This window comes from Carettochelys insculpta, chromosome 14 (assembly GCF_033958435.1).
Source record: "Carettochelys insculpta isolate YL-2023 chromosome 14, ASM3395843v1, whole genome shotgun sequence".
Taxonomy (NCBI): Eukaryota; Metazoa; Chordata; order Testudines; family Carettochelyidae; genus Carettochelys; species Carettochelys insculpta.
The window spans coordinates 17,503,206-17,528,409 of record NC_134150.1 but is presented as its reverse complement, the minus strand read 5'-3'; the positions used below and the strand labels follow the sequence as shown (position 1 = coordinate 17,528,409).

Here is a 25,204-nt window from a genome sequence, read left to right as displayed (position 1 = left end):
AGTGGTCAAACTGACAGGAAAATATAGGCCGCAGGTCAATATGGGTGTAATTCTAAAAGTCCTTATACACCCACATAGATCCTGACCCATGCAAGCAGATCCACTTAAATCAATTAAACTGCCTGTCTGTCTGTCCAAGGGCCACAAATCTGGGCTACCCATCTGCAACACCACTGTGGGAAATCTACATCATGGCCTCATGCTGTTTCTCACTACAAAAAAATAATTGGCAAAATTTCATACAGCAGAGAATCTGATCCAATATCCTACAAAAGCTAAATGGTCACTTTCAGACCATAATTTCCCCAGAATCCTGAGCCCCAGCTTCTCTGCCTTTAGTATCATTAAGAATGACCATTGTATATATAAAGACAGAAGCTATATTTCAATCCATGGGCCTCATCTAAAGTCAACAGAAAGACTCCTATTGACTTCAGCAGGCTTTGGAGAAGGCCTTATATGTACTTTTGAGCAGGAAATAAGCCTTTTACAGGTAATGTGGATGTCCTATGTGCTTCAGAACCTTTTGTCATTAAGCAGCTAGGCTGTCGTCATCTCCAGAACCCAGTTAACATGTTACCAATGCTTGTTTTCATATAGTCAATTGCAAATTACATTCACCATTGGTAATGAAGTGATAGGCACCTTGGAGGGGAAATTTTAAACTTCCCATTCATCTTAGGAGAAAATAAACTAACTACATTAACCCAAGAGGGACCTGGGCCTCACTGCACACAGCTCAGTTAGGACCTCTGGTCTCTATGTGCAGCTGTGGTCAAAAACTCTGATGCATAACAATGAGATGACAAACAATAGGGAACACATCATAATGCCTTTATATAATCAATAATGCAGCCTCCTCTGGAGTACTGGCACAGAACAGCTCACTCGACCTCAAAAAACGATATTCCAAAACTAGACGAAGTTCTGAAAATGATCAAGGCCCTGGAAAAAGCCTGGGATTGCTGACTTTTGAAAGGAGATGAATGAGAGGGATGTGACAAATGTTTATAAAATAATGAATTGGATAGAGCTAAGTAGCCCAGGAAGCTTCACAAGCCAGAAGCGACCCCTGCTATCATCCAATCTAACCCTCCCATATAAAATAGGCCAAAGAACTTCCCAAAATAAGTTCTTTTCAATTCAAGCATACCTTTTGAAAAAAAGAGGACAGCAGGGAAGCCAGACCAAATTTAACCCTGCTGTGACCCCATGCAACACGTTGCAATGTGCAGAACAGGAAGCAAGATGTAGCCCCATGCAACTGAAGCCTGGGGCACGGTCGCTTCAAGGAAACGGGTTTTTATATGATCCTGTTCGTTTTCTTCTGTATTATTTCACATGTGCCAAAAATGTGGGGCTCTATTGAGAATAAAATATCACTCCTATAAGCAGGCATCCCATGGGATTTGACCTAATAACCACTGGCACTGTAAGCAAAAGCCATTTAATTTGCTACAATGCTAATTTACCCTTCTAGTCTTCACGTCTCATGATATAGGAGCAAAGAGAAAAAGTGGAAATAAAAGGTAGGAAAAAGCACATCAGGCTGAGGAACTACTTTTTTCCACACAACATATAATTAGACTATGGACCTAGCGGCTGCACTCATTTTCCAAAGCAAAAATTTTAACGAAGAACAGATATTTATAAACAGGAGTATCAGGAGTTATCAGAAGTAATGCTTTGGAAGCCATATTAAACCTCCTGTGTCAGGAGTTAATCATTTCCTAACTATTAGGGCATGTTTACGCTTTGGAGCTATTTCAGGATACCAAGTTATCCCAAAATAGTAATTCTGTATCTAGGAAACGTATCCAGTATATTGAAATACTTTTCAAAATACCATCCATGCATGCTCTACCCCTCACTGCATAGCTCAGTATTCTGAAATTTGGCACTGCGTATACAGCTCCACTTCCCAAAATAGCCTATTTTAAAAATGACGATTGAAATTGGATATTTTGAGTTAAGGGCATAGTGTAAGCACAGCCTTAGAGACCAGGGAGAGAGCCTATAACTGTGGTGGACTATGTCTACCTATTGTTTGGTTTTTACACCTTCCTTGAAAAGGAACCCGTCAGGTAGGACACTGGACTACAGTGGACGAACCTCAGGTCTGTTCCAATATGGTAATTCCTTTGCTCCTTTTTGGATTATGGTAGCATCTGAAGACGCCAACGGAAATCAAGACTTCATTGTACTAGTAGTAGTAGTAGGCATCCTTCAGTCTGTATAGACTATGGATTGCGCCCTTTATAGTTTCAATTGAGGACTTCATTCACAGTGTCTACTGTGACTATGAAGACCCACAAGAGAGTGACAGTCCTTGCTGCATCTCTTGCAGATGTGGTGGGTGTCTGGCAAGTCCTTAGTGTGCTTTCTGTGCGCTCGCTTCTCCTCTGCTAGCTGTCTGAGCCTCATCTCGCCCTCCTGAAGGCCCTTGTGTAACCCCTGCCTCCATCTGCTGCCGCTGTCTGCTAGTTCTTCCCAGTTGTCCAGCTCGATGTCTACCTCTCTGAGGTCTCTCCTGCAGACATCTTTGTAGCGCAACTAGGCATTTTACAATTACAGAAGAAGAGGCACCTCCCGCCCTGAAGAGTTTCCAAAGTAATTTCTGGGTTGTTTCTAAATTTCCTTCCCAGCTCTGAATGCCCATATGTTGCTAGCACCATCCTTTCCCATAGGCACCCACTTGTGAGGGACTGAGACAGGACAGCCCATGCATGCCCAGAGGAAAATTACATAAATGCAGACTTGCAGCATTTCCAGACCTTTGTGGAAGAACTCCCTCAGCGTTTCTGGGGAAGAAAAATGGCTGATGATGGACGGTTTATGTATATGATGGTTTACAGATGGTGCTAGTCCTGCCATGAGGGCAGGGAACTGGACTTGATAACCTCTTGAAGTCTCTTCCAGTTCTACTATTTTATGAGTTTGTGTGTTGTTTTGAACTCAGCTAAGTTTAGCTAACGAAAGAGTACACCTCCAACCTCACGCAGTTAGTTCTAAAAAAGTGGAAGGCTGTGATCACAAGAGCTCTGACAAACAGTGCTGCCCCACCCCTGGCCTGAAGTGGTTTCCAGCACATACAGGCCATGTGTACTCCAGCAAGACCTTTCAGAATATCAGGCTCTCTTCTGAAAGAACAAGCAGAGCCTCCACACACAAAATGCACACTTTTGAATTCCTTCAGCATTTTTTGAAAGATTACTGTAGTGTAGATGAGGCCTGTAGGGTTTACAGCTTGGTTCAGTTGCCTTCAGCTCCCCTGCTACACACACTGTTCCAGCACCTCTGGATAAGGTTAGCAAAGCGAGCCATTTCCTTACCTATTGCTCAGGGAATCCAGCAGAACATATAATAAATCTATTTAGGACAGGACAAGAGACAGGTAACTGATCTCCACAGATCTCAGCCTGGGATAAGCTCTGCTGCCAATCACAGTCTTGGAGGAATGGTGGAGGAGGAGCTAAAGGGCTTCCCTGAAGACTTCAAAGAAAACAAAGAACTGAGACGAAGTTCTGATAGTCCCATGGCAGGTGAGGTGCCTGTGAAGCAAGTATCATTCTCTGGGAAAAGGACTGTAACCTATATTGATTATGGCACAGGATGGAGTCCTGGCCAACCACACTGGGTGGTAGCAGAAGGGTCTGTTCTTTTTGCTTCTACTCCCAGAGCAGCAGGGGGTACTTTTATCTCTATGTACTTCCCTACAATTGGCCTTGCACAGGCCCCATTCTGGGCAAAGACACAAGCTATGTCTATACTGGACATAACTAGACCAGGGTTTTGTTGACAAAACTCATGGAGCGTCCACACCAAAAATGTGTTCTGTTGACAGCCTTCCACCTCTCCCCCATGAGGCGGGACGCCTTTCTCGACAGAATCTGTTGACGAAAAAGCTGCGTGGATGCTCCGGGAGGCCCTCTGTAAACAGACAGGGCTTCCAGGGGTCACCAGGCAGCCCTGTCTGCTGTGCTTTTGGGTGGCCGTTCTGTCGAGAGAGCGACAGGCAGTCCAGCTTCTCTCTGTCAACAAAGCAGACAGACAGAGTGATCTGCTCTTGTGTGTGGCTGGAATCCGTCAACAGAAATTTTTTCAGAAGGTATCTTCCACCAGTCACTTCTGTTGACAGATCGCTGTAGTGTAGACACACAATGGTGCCTCTTCCACTGCTGGAGAGTGGCAACAGCTTAAACCAGCAGCAGAGAGGCCTCAAAGGCCAGGTTCCCTTTCCACAGGCTGCTCTCATGATGCTTTGGGCCCACAGAAGTAAAGGCACTTCAAAGGAGCCCGGCCCCTCCGAAGTGCCCACCGCTACACAGCATGTCAGCACATGGAAGTTGCTGCAGGGGAGAAATAGCCTAATGAAGTGCAGCTTATGCATCATAGCACTTCATTAGTAACCCCCATCACCTGAAGGGGGCAAGTCTAGACTTAGCCAAGGAGAACCATGGCCACAGGAGGGAGAGCAAGTAAAGGGCTATCTCCGTCCTACTCTGGATGATCCGAGGTCTGGCTGAACTACACGCCCCCCCGGGGGTTATCCAAAGGTCCCTTCCTTGGGGAAAGAGGCAGAGAGGAGCTACTCAGGTCCTGACACGGTGTGAAAGGTCACTAGTGTAACAAGGTCCCAGTGTGTCAGGCTCACACTCTGCCCACCATCCCCACGTGGCTGCGGCCCCAAAGCACCTACCTTGGCCGAGAAAACACCCCGCCGGCTAAAGCTACCGCCCGATGCCTGCCTAGGGCCGGCCAGCGAGGAAACAGTCGCAACAACCGACCCCGGTGGATCCCGAGCCCCGTTGCTCCCAGGGCCCCAACGCCGGCTCTGGCCTCCCGCTTTCTGCGCGCACGTGGCCGAGGGAAACCGACGGGACGCTAGGGGGTTGCTCCCGCCCGGGGTTTTAGGCGACCCCACGCCGCTCTCCGAGCTTACCCCGGACACACGCGCCGGGCACCTGCAGCGCGTCGCTTCGCCGGAGCCGGGGGTGAACTCTGTCGGCCCCCAGCGCGCTATGGCTCGGCCCGCAGGCTGCCGGCACCCGGGTCCTCCAGCGGGCCGGCCCCGCTCCCCACCAGCCCGCCCCAGGAGCCTGCAGAGCCGCCCCAGCTGTTTACCTGTTGGAAAGCCGGCGGCGCCAGCACTCCGCCCGCCGCGCGTCTCCTAAGCCGATCTTGGCGCGGGCCACGCCAGTACCCCCCCGACTGCAGACTCCCGCGTCCGTTCCCCTCCCCGCTCGCAGCCCCTCTTGCCGGCCGCACTCCGCCCTGTGCTCGCCTGTCTGCTCTGCCCCTGGCCAGCCCGAGCGCTTCGGAGCGCTCACACATGCTCCCTGCGGCCGCCCGGGTACTCCGCGCAGAAGCGTTTGGAGCGCGCCCTCGGAGAGCTGGCCAGGCGGGCTGGGGGGACTTTGCCTAGGAAATAGGGCCCCGATCCGGGAACTACTTTGCGCGTCTGTAACTCCAGGCGGCAATTTGTGAGACTTCCGGGGCGGGGAAGTGCTGCTGCGCCCTGCAGAGGGCGCGGTGCATGGGGCTGGCTCCTGCAAGCGAACCCTGCTCTGCGGCTGTGGAGCCGGATCGTTCCCCGGCCCCTCCAAAGCCAATTAGCGCGGTAAATGTTTTCCTACTCCCCTTACGCCTGCGTAATTATAATCACATTAGAAATCAATCAGCTCCGGCCATTACCATTAGCGGCGCGGCGCAGAACCCGAGCGCGTCCTGCTAATTAGCTGACTGCAACGTTAAGTGCTGGTGGTGCAAACCTGGGACTCCACCATGGGTTCAGGCCCCCATTACTCACCGCGACCGAAAGGACCGCCCGGCAGGGCCTTGTGGCCGGCTCCGCTGGAGGGTTTCCGGTCGCCAGCGCCGAGCACAGAGCAGCGCGTCAGGGGACGCTGGGTGGGCTCTTCCCCGCTCATTCAGGGGACTAACCTAGACCTCCCAGCAGGCGGGGTGGCCGCTGGCAAACGCGACAAGCGTCTCCTAGCGGCGGGGAGAAGAGCCTTTGTGCTGCCTGGGACAGGACAGCTGTGTCCTATCTATTCCTTTGGGGGGCGGAGGAGGCCGCTGGGAGTACCCAGGCGGCTATATTCAGTGCCAAGCGTGGTTAGACAGCCCTGAGATCAGCCGCTAGGGAGCGTTTCTCTCCCACGGCAGCATCTGGACCTGAAAATCTCCGGGATAGCAGCGTCAGGAGAGCCGCAGTCAGGCACCCAGAAGCTGGGAGCCAGCTTGTTGCCTCTCCTCCGGCTTCGGGGTGTTCTCGGGGCCCAGGTTAGGTGCAGGCTAGGGCAGAACAGTCCTCACCTAACTCTACCTTCCCATAGGCAGACTTGAACCTCGGACCTCCGGAGCTTAGTGGAGGAGCAGCTACAGTCTGAGTGAAAAGCCTGCTGGCAGTGGGAGAGAGACTCTCTCTAAGTGACCCACCTGCTACTACATAGGATACTGAGCCACCTCCTCCTCCCCAGACCTGTGGGTCATGGCAGCACCTGCTGAACATTAGGAAGCCCAAGAAAGGGACTTTAAAGGGTAGCACCTCTCTTGTGAAGCAGATTGCTTGTTTGGCCTGACCTGCAGGTTGCTGGCCTGCTCCGGCCCAGACAGGGCAGCAGAGCCAGACATAGCTCCGGAAGCTCTGTGTGTTCACACACTGGTATTATGGCTACTCCAGCGATTCACATTTCTGTTCTCCCACAGCCAGCAGAGACCCTGGAGCAGGGTGATGCTGGCATTGTTATCAATGGCAGAGGAGGCCTGCCTGGGGATTCCTGCAGGCTCCCTCCCCAGAGCTAGGCAGGGGAGGCACAAGGCTGGACTTTCCATGGCTTCTCAGCTCTAGCTGTCTGCAGTGCAATGGCAAAACATGAGCAAAGGCCCCTCAGGCTATCCGGCTGTTTAGCTGCAGGGGCCTGAAGGCTTCCCTGTGCCAGACCTGTATCCTAGGGATCTGGAGATCTGTACATCCATAGGGTCTGTTAAAACAGTACAGATGCAGGGGCTGAACTCAGGGTGTACCTTACACCCTGGGCCTCTGCCGCGGGCATGGCCCACAGGGAGCTAGTTACATAGCTTCAACCCCCCTGCAAAGGGAACTCTAGAGCAGCTTCATGCTATCAGTGGAGATGCAGCATGCCCCAAGTGCTCCCAGTCAGGGGCAGCCAAACAAATGCTCAGATAGAGGGGGGAAGTATAAATTGGCTACCAGGAAAATCTATTTCACCAGGGGAGTGGTGAAGCACTGGAATACATTACCAAGAGATGTGGTGAAATCTCCAGCTTTTTCTTTTCTTTTTTTTTTTAAGTCCCAGCTTGACATAGTCCTGGCTGGGATGATTTAGTTGGGGCTAATCCTGCTCCAGTGAGGGGGCTGGACTTGATGACCTCCTGAGGTCCCTTCTAGTCTATGAATACTCTCTAGCATGGCGTAACACGGCAGTCTCAAATCCCTTGATTTTTTTTTCTAGGAAGAAGGGTTCTTTCAAAGGTGGGGTTTACTTGAGAAGGAGCTGCATCTACACTGCTTTTCTTCTTTTGAAAGAATATGCAAGTGAGGTGCCATGTATGTAAATCTATGCCTCATTTGCGTTTTTGATTTCCTTCATTTGCATGCCTCTTTGGAAAGAGGAATGTTAGTGTCGACACAGCTTTTCTGTTCTTAGTGACCCGAAATTGCCCGAGCCCGGCAGGAGCAGCGACCTCCTTCCCCCTCCCCGACAAGTGCTGAATCAAACGCGTTCTGGCAGGGGGTGGTGGGCGAAAATTCCCCCCCCCCTTCTGCCTAGGGAGGGAGTCGGTGACCTTTCTGCAGGGCGGAAGCTTCTCGCCTGCGGCGAGGTTTACTAATTGTTGTGTGGCGATGGATTTAATCTCCTTGCGCGCGTCTCCAGTAAATGAGCTCCGGTCTCCGGCTGTCTAATGAAGAGCGGTAATTAGCCCTAATGACGGCGCAGCTGCGAGGTGCAAGACAGGAAGTCAGGAGCGGGGAAGGTTCGCGGAACTTTAGCTCCGTGTCCAAACGCAGACTCAGGCGTGTGCTCAGGGTCTCCCTGAAAGGGCCCCGCGGGTCTGGCAGGGCCGCTGCTGCGCTTCTCGGAAGGTAGCGGGCAAATATCCGAGCCGCTGAAGAGAAACCGCCTCTGGCCTGGGGTGAAGGTTAACGGGGATCAGAGTTTGTAACGTCCGGCGCTTAGCAAAACCCGGCTTGGCAGGGCTCGCCATTTCCGCCTGCATTAACCGAGCTCGTGTCCAGTGGCGGGCTCAGCAGGGGGCGTTTAAATCAATTCCTCCCAGCGCAATTCACCAAGCCCTGCACGAGAAAGGGCGGATGGCCGGGTGGGTGGATGTCCGCCATAGGGTTAGGCGGGTGGCCGGGGCTTGTGGGACCCAAAGCAGTGGAGTGAGGGCGGCTGGGACTCCAGGACTGATTGGGAGGCGGCACCAAAGCTACTAAATAAACCAAGGCGAAGAGACAAACAAATAAAGCAACAAACGCGCCGCGTCTCGCGCTTTTAAGCAAGCTACAGCTTCCAGGACACGGCTCTCGTGAGCTAGCAGGGGATTGGACATCCGCGTGACAGTTCAACGTGGGTTCGCATCCCGGGTTAGATAATGCAGCGGTTACGCCCACCATTGGGCAAGTCCTGCTGTTGAGAGCGGAACTTTTTCTCTTGCCCTGGGGCCGTGTTTTCATCGCATAGTACCCCAATGCAGTTCGTCACAGGACCGAAGACCCACCCCACTCCCCAAGGGAAATTGTGATGTCAACATGGCTTCCTCATTAGAAACAATGGGAAACCCACAACGATACTATCAAATGCCCATGAAAAAGTGAATTATTCATGCCCAGTTCTCCCAACTTTTTAACGACTGGGCCATGAATCTGAAAAACACGAACTCCTCATTATTTGATTCGATTTAATTTTAATTGCTTTGGCGAAAAAAAGTTCTCCAACCTCCAAAACTGTGTTTCCAACGCGAATGTGGTCTTAAACGTGATCACAGATCCCTGGACACTATGCTGACTCATGGCGCTTTGATGCTGTCAACAACTAGCAGGGAAGAAAATCACCGTGCAGGCTGGCACGCATCCTTACCTAGTCGTGCCCCAAATCTGCAGGGGTTTCACGCGTGCCCCAGCCGTACGTGCTGGATAGCTTTCCTTCCCAAAGACCTGGGTGTCTGTCATTGCCCTGACCGCAACATTGCGCAGACAACGCTTCCTCCTGCTCATTAAATCTAATTGCGGTTAAACAAAAGCTTCCGTTCAACGTGCGCAGTTTGTTCTCCTAGGAGGGGAGCTTCGTCTGGCGGTTAAATCAGAGCACAGCTCGGGAAAGGGATTTCGCGCTGCTTCGCTTTCGCCGACTCACCTGACGGCTCGGTGCCTCTGTTCCTCGGTTCCACATCAGAACGTTCGGGCGGAACTGCGAAGGTTCTAAACAAACACCGCCGCGTGGCTCAGCGAGCAAATGAAAGTGGCCAGCACCAGACCTCAGCCCATCCTAAGGACCACAACCAAAGCAGCCTTCAAATCAGTGCTGAGGGCTTAGAGGCCACTGGGCACCGTTCCTTCCCGCCCATTTAGAGCCAGCTCCGTCCAGCACAGAGCGGAGGTTCTCTGGCTTTACAGGGCTGGATGTTATTTGGAGGCGAGATACCGAACGCGGGAATAAAGTTACAGAAAATAGATTGAGCTAATCTAGCCAATCCACATTTGTCTTATATGTTGCTGTTGCCGCTCCCCCATACTAGCTAACTGCTGAACAAGGGGAACCGAAATAATCCATTCCAGACCCCCTGGTTTGTCAGCTTTTGTGTGTCTTCCTGAAGTGATTTATACCGAGCCCCCCTAAAACCAACCTCAAATCTCATCTTCGGAAATTGAAAGGAGACAGAGATGCTTCTCGGATCAAATTAACTTGCCACTTACTTGACTCTTTGGTGACATCCCTCTAAAGCAATAGCGTATAATGAATGACGGACACGACGGTAATGCATATTATTAGTGCTGTTTTGCATGTTTTGCGAGTTAAATTGATCAGCTAATGGTTCTCAGACGACTCCCAGCACTTGAAGACATAGAGCGGCCGTGCAGTACACTGATCGGCAGGACAGCACTACGGCTTAATGGGACAGTTGGGGGCAGCAACATGAGCAGGGCTGGCACGAGATGCCATGGCCCAGATCCACGAAACCCCCAACTTCTCTTGATGGCAAGGGGAGCTCGGAATTTAAATACCTTTGTGAAGCCGGACCCCTGGGCCTCTTCTCTGTGATTCAAAATGCAATTGCTTAGGGGACAGCGGGGAAGTACCAAATCGGGGGGCTGAGGTACTTATGGCCATGGGGCAGAGTGTGTCCCCAGGACTGTGGTCTAGAATCTCTTTTCCAGCGCCTGTCTCCCATTATACTTGTGACTGAAATCAAGACAGGCTCAATAGGTCATTTACACCACACCCTGCCAATTCTGGAGTGTTCCCATAGTATGTGATCCAGTGTTCTACAGGACCACGTGGAATCTAGTCAATTAAAGAGACAAAGCAAATGCCAAGTAGTTGCAGGTAGTACTCCTGAGTGTGCTGTGACATTACTTTAAAATGCTCCTCTCTCCCCTGTGGTGAAGTGACAGAACCCCACCAACAGCAGAGAAACATGGCCAAGTCTGAGCTGTGGACACACCCAGCGCTGTCACTTGCACAAAGTAAACCACCAGCCACAGGCCCCACCACATCTCTTGTCTCTGTTCTCTGGCAGATTTACTGCTCTCAGGGTGCTACTTTTTCTTTAAATACATGTTCAGACCAAACTGTGATTTGTAGGCTGAGGCCATCTTGGCCTATGTGACTCCCACCCCCTAGCCTGGGAAGCATATTCCCTAGCCTAAGGCCTGTTGGAAAGAACAGGTGGGTTGAGGCCAGCAGCCTAATTCATCCTTCACTGAAATAAAGTTCAAAATCCCCATAAATTCAGTGTCCCTCTCTGAAGGGATTTTTTTAGAGATGGATCCTGCTCCCATTGAACTGGGTGGGACCATAGAAGAGGCCTTTCTTTTGCAGCCTGTGCTATAAAAGAAAGCTTGTGGGAAGTATTACCCATGCATTACTTGGGACTGCAGGCCCTGAGGTTCAGAATTTCCAGCTAAGGACAGCTAAGTCGAGATAACTAAGAAAAACATCCAAAATTTTACAGAATCTAAATGGTAACGATCTGGATCCCAGGCCGGCCCTCAAGTACCGCCTCACCCTGTATCTCAGGGCTTCCTTCCGGCAGATGTGCTTTCCTGATGTAATGTCCACTTTCTTCTCAATTCAATGTCCCTTGCACTGCACTGATCCACTGAGTAAAGCTGCAAACATACTTCGAACCTCTTTGTGACTGCTTTTCGGGAAACTCTGATATCCCACCCACCGCACAACACCTACACAAAGCCCGTCTGCACACACACCCCTTTGGAACGTCGTCCTGCCACGCGCCTTCAACTAGCCGCACCCTAAAATACCTCGCAAAGCCCCCCCGGGGGGGGAGGCGAGGTAGGAAGACCAGCCCCTTTTACAGCCCCAGGAGCGTTGTCCTATGATCACCCCCGGGAACTAGAGAACCCTAATTCTGCACAAACAACCAGAAGCCCAGTGGCACCTTATCGACTACCCGCTCTTTTGCAGCATAAAATTTCGCGGGGTAAAGACCCCCTTGGTCAGATGCATGAGTAAGGGTTCCACAAGAGGGTTTAAATTAATAGGCTCACGAAAAGGAGGGCGGCCCGGTCAAGAGGAGGCCCAGAGTTAATTCTGCGGAGCTCCAGCCGCCTGCTGGGCCGGAGGAGGCGTTGCCGGGGCCCAGCGGGGCGCGTGCGTTCGCTCCGCTCATTGCACAAATGGAACGCTGGGGCTCGGTCAGAGCTCCGGAATTCAGACCCGCGCTGGCTTCAAGCGCCCCTCCTCGCCCTATTGCGCAGGCGCGTTAGCCTCGCCTGGCTTGGCCTTGAGCTTGCTTCTGCACCACCTGGGCTAACAAAGGCGCCGTCCGTGCGGTGCCAGGAGGGAACAAGGCTTTTACCAGGCGGCGTCGGTGGCGCTGGGCCTCGCAGAAGCTCGGTGACTAGCTGCTGGGGGAGGGGCTTATAATTCGCAGCTGCCGGCTGCTAACGCGATGCAAACCCTGCGTGGGAAGGGGGCGATTTATTTGCGTCCAGCAAACAGCGGCGGCCTGGGGGTATGCGGCCTTTTCGAGGCTGTAGCGCTAGCGGGGCCGGTTTTAGGCACGTGCGAGCCACGGGACAGGCCATCCAAGCCGCGGGGTGGCTGAACGGCGCCTTGCCAGAGCGTGGGCTCCAGGGTGGAGCCTGGCATCTGAGACGGAGTGTCTACGATTACTGGCCTGGGCTTGACTTTTTATCTCCTCTCGCCGAGGTGGCTGGCGGCGGACGCCACAGAGGGCGGGTACCATTTAAACTTTATTGGATTAAAGTAAAAATTAACTTTCGGTATTTGTGCTCATGTTACAGAATACTCGGAAAAGTTGGATACGTTTCCTGGAGTTTCGTTGGACCACATTCTACAAGAGCTAAACAAGCAGCAAAATAAGCTTATGCTCCAAAATATCTCTTAGTCTATAAGGTGCCACAGGACTCGGTGTGTTTGAAGATACAGACTAACCCCGCTACCCTCTGCTGCTTCCCCCCGAGGGAGCGGCTGCTCCTGTTAACCCTGCAGGTTCACGCCCATTAGTTCTGTGCAGCCCAATGCTAGAGAAGGCTGGTGCTGGGCGGGGCGGCGGGGGGCAGCGGCTGCGAAGACCCACAAGCAAGCGGCAGGGATGTAATGGGGCGGGGACGCTTCTCTATCCCTTTCGATGCTCGCCGCCGGGCTCGGGCTCGGGCTCGGGACGGGCAGGGAAAGAGTTAACCGCTTCAGGGAGAGCAATAAAGCGCAGGTCAGAAAGACAGGAGCGAGTAGCCGTCTTCGCGCCCGGCCGCTACAGGGAGGCAGAGCGGGGCGAGTTATAACTCCGAGCGAGACCAACCCAACCGCCTTCCTTCGCCAGCCCTTCATAAATCTCAATCGCTCCGAGCCGTGGCTCCCCGCCAGCGGCGGCTGCAGCTGCCGCCAGGAGGCGGGATGGGTTCCTAATGAAGGGCTCGTGGCGGCTCTCCCCTGCCCCGCGGGGTGCAAAGCGGCCGGCTCCTTAGTCTGTCTCGGGCGAAGGGTGTCCAGCGTTTCTAACCACGTGCTGGGAGCGGAGTGCGGGAGGGGTGTCCTCAGTGGCTCCGAGGAGGTCTGTGAAATGGACGTTCTCCGCAGAACGTTGCAGCACCCCGGGCAGCCGGAGAGATTTCCGCCCTGCTTCCAGCCGGATCGCAGCCCTGCGGGTTCGAAGGGCCGGCCGGGCCCCCGGCCTCGATCCTGCACCGGAGCGCTGGCTGGCGCACAAGTCGGACAAACTGCCCCTAGCGCGCAGGCTGCGGGGGGGCGGGGGCAGCCACGCGTAGTGCTTTGTCTCTTCGGAGACAGTAAATCTTGGTGGTGTCAGGGTGGCTCAATCGGTTTCTTTGCAAAGAAAAGACTCGCGGATCTCTCGCTCACGCTCAGAGAGCAGATTGGCTGGCTAAGGTATTTGTCCTCCCCTTCGGGTTTACTTGGCTGGGTCGCTGGTACCCAAGCATTCGCTCCCTGCGAGCAGAGGGGACATCTGTCAGGCGTATTAAAGGCCGCCGTGCGAACAAGCAAAGTGGAAACAAACAGGTAGCCTGGACGTGGGGAAGGTTTTACAGAGCTCTACCCCTACCCGCTCCATGAAACCAACATCAACAAAAACAACCCTCTGAATAAATTGGTGCTTATTATGCTAGTATTAATTTCCCCCCTAGGAGCTAATTAAATTCCTTCCTGGAACTCAAGGCTGAACACCATCAACAACATAAAGCCCAAGATTTTAACTGTGTAGCAGCCAACCCCCTCTCAGCTCGTCCTTGAGAAAGATCTTTTTACAGTCAGTGCTTGGTTCAATGTTAATCGTTAATTAATTATTACAGCCAACATCTGTACCCTCGCAGAATCAAGCTGACTGGGATAGTCCTCTAGCCAAAAAAAGTCCATTTGTTTATTACACTGGTTTATTTCACATTAGGTTTAGATACAATCAAAATCCTTAAGGTACCTTTTTAATAAAAGTAGTAGTTTCTTTGAGTACTGCAAAATTATAACATTTACATCTTTCAAAGACTGTAAACAAAATAATACTGGCAAATAAATAATACTAGCACTGAAGTATACATTGTAAGATTTTTAGACGGCGGTATAAAATGAGATTTGATTTATAGACTATAATACAGACAATGGTATTAACAATATAGATCTAAGGTTCTGTGGGCGACTTCTCAGCCATAGCTCAGTTTGGTTTTCATGTTTCTCATCTTTGGGATACTTAATCACTCGGGCAAGCTGAGCCACAGAGTTTAAATTGCGTTTGGTTGACGAGGATCACCTGAAATTGACTCTTTTAATCCAATTTAAAATAGCGGGCAACACAACAAGCATTCAGAGCTAGAGGCGGCGGAACAAGGCGCGACTAAGAGTTGCAAGAGGAGGGAATATAACAGGGCAAGCTAACTTCAAAATTGCATTTCGCTTCACTTACTGTCCAGCCCATCATCGTTACAACTGTTTGTGCCTGCAGCGTCTTCAACTTTTTCTTAAACCTGCGAAGGGGCTAATAATTCCATTGAGGAAACTTAATTTCGGTTTAAGAATAATAAAAGTCCCATTTAAACTTTATTGGATTAAAGCAAAAATTAATTTTCAATATTCATACTTATGTTACAGAATAATAGTAAAAGTTCAATACATTTCCTGGAGTTTAGTTGGGCCACATTTTACAAGAGCTAAACAAGCATCAAAACATTTAGCAGCCTTATATTCCACAATCACTCAGAATTACATAGAAATATCGAAATACTCTAGTCAGCCTTGGCTGGGAATAATTCTTCATGTAGAAATTTCTCTCTCTCTCCTTTTTAAACTTTTGTCAGCCAGTGTACAGCAAGATTGGCATTTTCTCATCGTGGTGTCTCTGTACTCAGAAATACTTTGCTTTTTTAAATTAAACTCAGATAAAGAGTCAAGAATAACATGTTTTAAAACCAAAACTACAAAATATGAAGAACTGTAAATACTGAAGGTGTCATGGTGTGGTACAGGAACCATTGGTGGACATGATGGCAAATTACACCAGTAATACACAGATTTTAACTAATTTGGAGTGGAGGGAATGGGCTATAAATGGAGATAGGCTCAATTATAGTATTTCCTATCGGTTGGCTGCAACAACAAAAATAATTCTTCAAAGCAGATGTACACAAACCTAAGCAGGATTTAGCTTCTTTAATATTTGAATGTAAAAAGTTTGCTGTCCAAGGCTTTCCATACCCAGCTACTATTGAGGAATTGATAAATTCTGACTTGCTGCTTTCTCTGTGTTCAGGTTATAAGTTATTTAAAGAGGGAACACCAGAAATCCAGAGAATGTGGAATACTTCCAGCCACCCATCAAGTTTCCTCTCTCCAGTTTTAGATAAGCTCTGTCTCCTTTCTCCATTTGAATCAGGACTCCATTGCTGGCAGCTTCTCGGGTCACATCTTGGTCTCCTGCAAAGGCGGAAATCACTGGCCACCCATTTAGCATCAAACTCACCTACAGAGCAAGATAAAACAAAGCCCTCTGTAAATTAAAATCAGCCAGAGATAAAAGCCAGGGTTTCATAACTGCTTTCAGGCTCACCTAGCAGGCAAAATGGTCACTCACTTATTTTTTCTCACGCGAAACTCTAGGTTCTTCTAAAAAATGAAATATAAATCTAACATCAGCTGGGGCACAAATTCTAAAGAAGGTCTTTTATTGCCGCTATGGATTAAGAGCCTACATCAAAACACACAACACATAAAATAAGACATTGATCTTGTTTGAACCATTTCAGAAGGAAGCCTTTGCTTTAAGGATGTGAAGAGGTTCCTACTTATTGAAAGATGGTTTTATATGAAGCCTTTAAGACGAGGAAGAGAAGTGTCACTGCCGCTACAGTCGGTGTCTTTGAAGCGTATTCCGGAGATAGTTTCCCTTTGTTAGGCAGCAAAAACAATGTACCACTACCGAGTCCCTACGCACTGTACACCTCACATTAATAATACCGGCTTTGTGTGCCTTCCATTAATAATGTACTACATGCCTAATCTAGTGCATGGCAAATGACACTGTGTGTGTGCACATTCACCCATAAACACACTAATTTGCTCTTTATCTATATTGTTATTTAGATTCTATAACCTGCTATTGGGCAGGTAATGCATTTATATATTTATGTTTATACCACCTAACACACACACACACACACACCTACTGTATCAGGGTTAGATGCTTTAGTCCCTACTCTTCCTAGTCAACGATTAAACTTCATACAATTATCAACATGTAACGTTGTTAAAAACCCCTGTTCCCTACACCTGGCCCAACCGGCCGCTGATTTTAACCCACTAATTGTGATCTCGTGTCCAGCTCGTGTGCAGAGTTCAATCGCCTGGATTACAGATAAATCGCATTCAATGGGCTCACTCAGGTTTGCCCGGAGATAAGTGCTGATACGTTGGGATCAGCGTTGGCGGATGGGTCTTGAGTTACCAGCGCAGGAAACGGGAAACACACGACCGGCTGGAGGCAGTGAAGGCTGGGTTTGGGAGGTTCATTTGACCCGGGTGTATTGTACTTGCTCAGCCCTCCTAGGCCAAGCCCGGCGCCAGAGGCGGCCACGGCAAGGCCCTAGGGGGCCAGGGCAGAACCCAAGACACTCCTCTGTTTGAAAACGTGCGGAGGGAGACCCCGGCACTTGCTGCTTAAAACGCACCCTCGCAGCTCAGGCGACGCCCAGCAGCCATCGCGGGCTACGGCGACACTGCCCACCCCCCGGACCCTCCTCTCCCTGGGTCGCCTCGGGTGACTTGACCTGAAAGGGGCCGGAGCCGCCGCGGCCAAGTCCCCCCGGGGAAAACTCAGCGCCTCTTCTCCCCGCAGAAGCGTGGGGCCCCCGGAGCCGGACCCCGCGCTCCCCAGCGAGGAGGCGAGAAGGGCGGCGCCTGACCTGGATGGTTTGCCGGTTGTACACCTTCACCACGTGAAAATTAAAACTGTAAATCCCTTTCCGGGGCGAGATGAAAGTGCTCCTCTCCGAGTCGAAGTTGCTGCCGATGTTCACTAGCACCTGCAAGGGAGACGGGGCCATCAGCGCCGCGGGGACCGCAGGGGCGTGTGCCGGGCCCCGGGCTGCGCCGCCCGCGCAGCCTCCCACCCCTGCAGCCGGGGTCCCCGCCCCGCCCCGCCCCGCCCCGGGCGCTCTCACGCCGCGGCGCTGGGAAGTTTCCCAGCCGGGGGTCAGCGGGCTTTGCGCGCCCATCCCCGGGGGTCACTTGCCCGCCCGTCCCCGGCACAGGGGCGGCGGCAGCCGCGAGGGCAGGATCCTGCCGGTCTCCGCAGTCGCCCCTCCGCCATCCCTCCCCTCCTTCCCCCGGGGCGCGCCAGCGACTGCCCCCGCCCGCCTCCCCCACGGCTCCCCCGCGCTACCTGGTCGAAGTAAATGATCATGGTCCGGTTGCTCATCTCCGAGGGCTCGTGGTTGGTGCTGCGGATGGCGGAGAAGGCCACCTTGGCGCTGCCCGAGCGCACGGAGATGCCCAGCGCCGTGCCCGTGGGGTCCGAGGTGGGGTTGGAGTCGCACACCACCAGGCACTTGCCCTCCAGCACGATGGGCTCCGTCTCGTTCTGCCCGCACGCCAGCCCGGCCAGCCACGCCACGCCGAGGAGCAGCTCCAGCCGCCGCATGGCGCCGCGCGCTGCCCCGCCGCCCGGGCTCCGCTGCCAGCCCAGCCGCCGCTCCCGGCAGCCCCCGCCCGCCGTCCCCGGGGCCAGCGAAGCGGCTGGCACGGCCGGCCCCGCGCCGGGGCTCTACTTCAGAGCCGGGTGGAAAGCGCCGCGCAGCGCAGGCAGCGGCCCCTGAGCAGGCGCGGCGGCGCGCGGAGACATAGCGCGGCACTTCCCGCCCGCCAGCGCCGCCGCTCGCAGGGATGGATGTGGCCAATCGCCCCGCCGCGGCCGGAGAACACAAAGGCGCCGCGCGCGCTTCCCCGCCCGCCCGCCCAACCCCGGCCGGGCGTCAGCGCCGCCGCGCCCGCCCCCCGGCCAACCAGCGCCAGGCGCGCGCCCGGCCAGCCAATGGCCGCCCAGTCCGTCTCTTGCCACCTGACGCCCGGGCTTTTGTTATTAGGGGGCAGAGGCAGGTGCGGCGCCGCAGCCGGGACTCGCCGAAGTCTGCGCGGGGCGCGCGGAGCTGCAGGGCCCGGCGCGCGGGGCAGGTAGGGCGCGCGGGCGGCGGGGCCCGGGAGGGGCCGGGCCGGGCCGGGCCGGGCCTAGCGCCGAAGGCCGGGGCGCGGGGCGCGGTTCGTCGGCCAGGCGCGGTCCCGCGCGGCACGTTCGCCGGGGCGGTTTCGGTGGGGGGGCGCGATGCCTGGCCCGGGCAGAGGGAGCTCGGCTGCGCGGGGGGAGGGGGTCTGAGGCCCAGCTCAGCGAGCGCGGTGCAAACCCGGAGGAAGCCGCTGAAGTTGGCCGGGTTGCTCCAGCTGGCGCAGCGGGCGGGCGCCTGGAGCGGGGAGGTGCGGCGCTGCTGCAGGTCGCGCGGCCCGGCCCTTCTCCAGCCTTAGTGGGACTGGTGGGTTGTCAGCGCGGTGCGCCTGGCGGGGCCGCCACTGACCGCGCCCCTCTCTGTCGGTTCCTGCAACGGTGGTCGGGGAGGGGTGTTTCTAGGGTCCCTTGTGGGGTCGGTTGGTTTGGCTCTTCGCTCGCTTACACCTCTGCTACTGCACCTGCTGCCCCGGAGGACAGGAGCACGGAGGCACTGGAGAAGTGTCCTAGCTGAAGTTCCAGCTACAGGCTGGTGCTGGCCCAGCAGCTTCCCTGCAGGTGCAGCCCAGCTGGAGGTTGAGGCTATGTGCTTTCCTGACACACGGGGCAGGGGGGATTCTGCAATTGCTGGATTTGGAACAATAGTAAAATCCCTCCAGCAGTTGGCCTCCTGATTTCGGTGTTCCTACTGGTAAGTAAGGAAACCAGGACTTGTCCCCTGGCATTGGGGGATGGAAGACAGAGGTTCTAGGCCAGGCTCAGATGCCTTCCACAGACTCTAAGAGGTAGGGGCCCAGTTCTGTTTATAATAAAAGTATTTCCAAAGCCAGCTAGAAGGAGTTGATATTTAAACAGTGTTGGTCTAAAGGTTAACTGTTCAGGGGTCAAAAGTTTTAACAGGGCCCAGGCTCAGGCTTGAAAGGAAGCACAACAAGCTGTGCTGCCAAAAGAAATAAGATGATTTTTTTTTAAAAGCAGAACAGAAATAGTATCAACTTCACTTTCTCTAAGGTGTGGATGAAATTTGGGTGTGGTTAAAGATTTTCTGGCAAAACCAGAGCAAAGGGCCAGACCCCAAGGAATCCAAGTTCCCAGCTCATTAAATCTGTTTCAGTCCACCTTCATTTAACAACTGTGGGAAAGGAACAGGATTTTGCTAATAGAGGCACTGTAGCAGTTTAGCCTTACTGAACAAGAAACTTTAAAAGCATATTAAAGCTTTCATAATTTTCAGGAAATAAGGAGACCCACAGTGGCATCCATGTCATTAGCTTTGGATGCTGCAATTTGCTTCCCCTTGAGATGGCAGTAATATGGAACATACATTTGGTACTGTTCAGTAAGATCAATTGTTGCATTTTTTAGGTGGGTATGTTACCACGATTTCTTTTGGATGGGGTTACACAACATTACAATCTGAAACTGCAAAATAAAAGCATTCTCTGATGAAGTATTGGAACAATCAGACCAAGAGAATTCTTTACCTGTTTGACTGGGCTGTCAGATCTGTTTTCAAAACTGACTTGATATTCCCAGGTAAAATCTTGATTGTAATTTCATAGCAAGTCTCAGCCATACTCTTGCAATATCTGATGCTATTGTGTTTAAAAAAAAAATCCTCCATGCAGGTCATTATGAATTTCTGTAACTCCTGATTTTAAATCATTGCATTTTGAGGCCATAATTGTGAAAACTCACTTTATATCTAAAGATCAGATAATGTAAACACACACAGTTTTATTCACATGACTAGCTCTGGTAGTGCTAATAGCTACACTTACATCTGAATAACTTTATCTGCAGTATCACGGCCTAAGTTTGGAGCAGGGCTGGCTTTAATGCTAAGGTACATAGATGGCAACTTATGGTATCATGCTGCAGGGGGCACTGAAGTGCCCCAAACGCTACTACAGAAAGTCGGGAGAGGATCAGCATGACACCCTCCAAAGTGTTGACTTAAGGATATAAAACAGAAAGAAGGAGAAAAAATTGAGTGGAAACAGCCCTCCCCCCCTGGCCAAACATACCACTTTGAAGACAGAATATAGACGGAAGGGAAGGGAAGGGAAGGGAAGGGAAGGGAAGGAGCCAGAGCAATGTTAAGTCTTACATGCCAGTTTCAAAGAACTGATTTATGGATTTCTGTTCTTAAATGTAATCTATTGTCAGTATCGTTGACCCTCTTGATTGGGCTTGGTAGTTGGGAAGCCAGTTTGATTGTGTGAGGTACCAGAATGCTTAAAGCAAAGAGAAGTCTGACTCACCTACTGGCATCACCTGAAACAGAGCCAAGCACCAGGTATTTGATGGGACACTCACACCTTGTCCTGCACTCCTAGATTGCTGGCGAAATGTCAAGGAAAGATGCAAATGAAGACTTAATGGATAACATTCACTTCCTAACTTTGTAATGTTAAGTGTTTCTCAACTTCTCCCACCCCAGTAAAACTGATCTGGAGGTCTCCCTCTTAATTTAGCACTTAATGGGGGATGGGATGCCTCAAGTCATTACCAACGAGCTACAAAGCCATTCATTTTTAGATCACCAATTTGAGTCCAGCCCAGATCAAAAGGGATTACAAGAAGCTTCAATCTAAAGGGTGTCTGGTGGCCCTTTTGAGATGAGTTTGGTGGATGGCCATTCCCAGTCTCACATCACAAATTCACCATCAAGCTTTATGCTAATTAGCAACCAAAAACTGCACAGGGGATAGAAATAATCAAATGACCCATTACTCTTAGCAGAAATCCTTTCCTCCACATCATGTCTGAGGCACGTTTATGTGGGAAATTTGCCCCGCTGCAGCATTCACAAGGTTGTTGGTCTGAAAACTTTCACAAGCATTATATTGAGGTAATTTAGGATGAAGCTTTGGTTCTATGCAAATCAAACACACAAATTAGTTTACTACATTCATTAATTCATGGTGCAGAATTTGGTAGCTTATTGAAAATTTGTGTGTAAACAGAGGACTTTAAGTATGAAAGATGAAGGGTCAGCAAGAAGAATGTATGCAATGATATGTAAAGACATGTTACTGTTGAGTAAGATTCCAAAACTGGAAATAATTACAAATGCTGAACTTTACTGAGGTCAAGGAAATGGGTTAATTCATCTGCCTTCAAAGCACCAATGGCCATTGTCTCTTTAATCATATCATTGCAAATCTAACAGCACCAAAACCTGTAGCTGGAGAGAAGTAGGGATGGTGTCAAGGTACTGGCAAATTATTACTGACTAATGCTGAGATATCTTCAAGAGAAGTCACAGCATTCAAAACTCCCACTTTTGAGAGCAAAGTAAAAGTAAGTTGTGTTGCATGTATCTGCCCCAAAACAGGTTTTGGAGGGGAGGCTAGACTGTAGAACACCTATAATTTGTTCCACCACAGTTTAAAAACACAGTGAAAATCATTTGGGAAACTATTTTGAAACTGAATGATCCTCTTGAGTTTCTGAAGAGTCACTTCAGGAGTGATTACTGTACCACTCACATCCCGAGTGGCTTGTTTATTTTATTCAATAAGAATACTAAAGGTCAAAAAATATCATGTTTGATTCTTTAGTAGTGAGTCTAATGACTGTCAAAGGTACGAGAGTATCTCTAGGAACAAAAATTTAGTCTAGCTGCAAAGCAGGTAAATCAATGACAGCAAGCAATACAAATATCTCTTCATCACCCTCCTAAGGAGCCTCAATCCTGATCTAAGGATCAGCTTTAGTGGCTGAGTCTCCATGAATATTCAGCTTTAGCTTCACTACAGAGATGGTCCACAAGGAGCCAAATTTGGGAGGGAGATTTCCATTGAGTACAAATGTCCACTATAAATCCTTAATTTTTACTTCAAACTAAGTTATTTGTCAACAGTTTAGCTATCAGTGAAGCAGTCACTTCAAAGAATATTTACTTCCCAACATCGTCTTTCTTGAGTAAGGACTGTAAGATTTTGCCCATAACTGGACAATTTGTATGTAATTTAGCTTGCTTGCTGAGTTACAAAGGATAAGTAACAAAAAGCAATTCTTCTGTGAGGTTTGATGAATCTCAGTCTAAGGTTAGATGTAACTGTTCATATTTGGATTTTTCTCCCCCAGCATCTGGTGGCGATTTTGTACAAAATGTTAGAGATACAAATTAAATTTAGAGCAAAATTCTCTTGCTGATCCACACTGTGCACTGTCTATAGCATCCTTCACTTATTGTTATCAGAGATGTTTGCATGAAGCTGTAATAATTTTGATGTCATGTTCACTTCTACAGTAAGCAATTATGATGCCTCAAACAACAGATTGATTTCAGCAGGAGAGTATGTAAAAGGAGCAGATGAACTGTTATGGTCCTATCAAGCAGAAATTATCTGCACCATTCCATGCACTGTAGAATATATAAGACCACAGACACTCGCTGTATAGAAGGTCATCATATCCAAGCTGGTGCCCAGCAGAGAGAGACCAGTAGAGACACCAAAAGGGAGCTGCCTTAGGCTAGGCTGATAACTTAGTGCAAAGGTGCAATAACCAGGCTTAGAAGCTGGTCAATAGTATGCAAAGAATCATGCACAGTGCATCCTGTCTTTGGTGCATACCTGAGTTATCATCTATGCTTGTTCAAAACCTGACTTTCAGTATATGATTTGATCAAATCAAAATCAGTTTCCCCCAGAATACAGTCTTGTGCTGCTTCATGTTAAGGGATGTTTCCACACTACTTTTCAAAATTGGTTTAAAAAGCACATCGAATTAAGATAACACATTTTTAAAAAAAAATCATTCTTTTCGAGTTCAGAAATATCTGAACAAATTCTTATGAGTCTTTGGAGGACCAGTTCACCTTTACACAAAATTCCAACATGGAACATTAAATTTGTGAAGATGAAAGTTGCAGAAAAGTATGAGGAATTAGAAACAGGAGGTTAGAACTCCAGTCATGACTAAATCTACATGACATTGGGCTCAAATTTGGCTGGTGCTTTTTTGTTTGTCTTTAAAAGTAACGTTATTCAAAAATAATGAGAAATAATGACTGTTGCTACTGCTTTTGTTGGTTGTCTAAAATATACCATGGTTCATTTCTAATCCCTTACTTAATCCATTTCAAGGTGGCTGTTAAACACACTGTCATTTAACAGGAACAAAATAATTAATCTCTGAGCACTTTTTGAAAACCCTTCCCTTAATGAAAAAACTCCCAGGTATAGCTAGCTATGTGAACTAAATTTGTCATCTGTAATACCTAGATGTCTAGCTCTTCCTATATTTTTCCAAGATTGAAATGAAAACTCACACTTCTTCTCGTCTGGCTCATGGCTGGGTCATTGGTGCTAGGTTTACTGATAACTTGAGCCTTAATGCATGACTTAGCTGTGATGTTAGTATGTCACCCTTTAAATACAAACAGCAACCTTTGTAAGTCAATGATGACATTGAATCCAGTTGTTTAAATATGTTTCCATGGTTACAGTGCCTGTGTCAAAACTTAAGTGCATTGTTACAAAATCTAATTCAATACGTATAAAATTAGTACTACCATAACTCAAATTGTAATTAAATGTTAATAATGTAAAGAAAGTACACTGCCAACAAACTGCAAGCTAAGGGCAGTGTATTTTGCAATATTTCTGGGACAGCTGTGTAGGATGGAGCGAGCAAACTTTTTAGGTCATGCCCCCCTTTTTGGCTTTGCAGTTAGCTGGGGCCCCCAGCCTGTGGGAACACCACAGGAAGGGATGTGGGGAGCACTCCAAAAGGGGGTAGGATGCTCAGGAAGGGGGTGCTGGGAGACTCCCGGGGGTGCTCAGAAGGGAAGAGGTGCTTGGGGAAGGACCCCAGGAGAGACCTCAAGAGGGTACGTCATCAAGCTGGGAAGTTGCCAGTTGCCCCCACCACTTGTCTCAGGGCCTGTGCCCCCCTTCTCTCTCCTCCCAGTGTGGGGTGGGCAGACTGCTCAGCTGGGCAGGTGGGAGCACACGCTGGCTTGGGGGCTCAGGCGCTGAGTGAACAGCAGCTGCTCCCAAGAGAGGGGTGCATGGGGGAACAGCTGTGGACCCAGGCCAGCTGCAGTGCCATGGGGGGAACCCAAGTACTGTGACACCACCACCCCCTGGCAAACCTCTTCCCTGCCACTGGGAAACAGCCGCCTCAGCCCGGCAGTGGGGCAGGTGCCACAGGTGTGCCTGACCTCTCTCCCTGATTGGTTCAACAGCAGGGAGAGGGGAGGTGTTTATTTGGCAATGAAGCAGAAGCTACGGGGGTGGGGGTGGAACTGATCATGCCGCACTACCTTACAAAATGTCACACCCACCACTTTGCGGCCCACAAGTCCAGGGCATAGTGTCACTCAAAAATAAACACATTAAAAATACAACACAAAATGAAATGTGTAGCGACAGGAGCAGAGAGAAGTTAGCTGTTGTTGAATGGATCCTTCCCCACTCACAGTCGTGTTTACATACAAAATTAATGGCATTATTTCAACAGATTGACTATAAAATATAAGATGATTTTTTTCATGCAACTTAAATTGATTTCTTTCCTCTTATGTTTGGCTGGACTTCAAGATACATGTCCCACACACAGAAGATGCAATATAATCTTAGTAAATAATATAGTAAATTAGTGTGTTTTGTCTTGAAAGATCCCACATTGTAGAGCACAAAACTCATCATTTGTAAACCTGTCACACTGTGGTGCTGAGGAAGCCTCTCACACTGTGCCAAAGATGGTGAGTGACATTTCTCTGTGCATCTCCCCT

General features: G+C 50.2%; 1 protein-coding gene and 1 long non-coding RNA gene across 3 annotated transcripts in view; both read right to left on the bottom strand.

Annotated features, from left to right (window-relative positions):
* The window catches only part of LOC142020818 (uncharacterized), a 178,513-nt gene extending 172,515 nt beyond the window's left edge, over positions 1 to 5,998 (bottom strand). Inside the window, exon 1 of one of the 2 annotated variants that reach the window (XR_012647504.1) lies at positions 5,810 to 5,998. This is a non-coding gene — a long non-coding RNA (uncharacterized LOC142020818). Of the gene's footprint in view, positions 1 to 5,124; positions 5,453 to 5,809 lie in introns of those variants that run through there. The other variant, XR_012647503.1, reaches the window with a different exon arrangement.
* An 8,004-nt stretch (positions 5,999 to 14,002) lies between these two features.
* On the bottom strand, positions 14,003 to 18,135 carry CBLN1 (cerebellin 1 precursor). Its single transcript, XM_075008733.1, has 3 exons — positions 17,620 to 18,135; positions 17,141 to 17,260; positions 14,003 to 15,702 (listed from the first exon to the last, which is right to left on the bottom strand). Exons 1-3 carry the CDS (start codon positions 17,875 to 17,877, stop codon positions 15,505 to 15,507), a joined length of 576 nt encoding a protein of 191 aa, XP_074864834.1. The 5' UTR covers positions 17,878 to 18,135; the 3' UTR covers positions 14,003 to 15,504.
* Between the last annotated feature and the right edge of the window lie 7,069 nt (positions 18,136 to 25,204).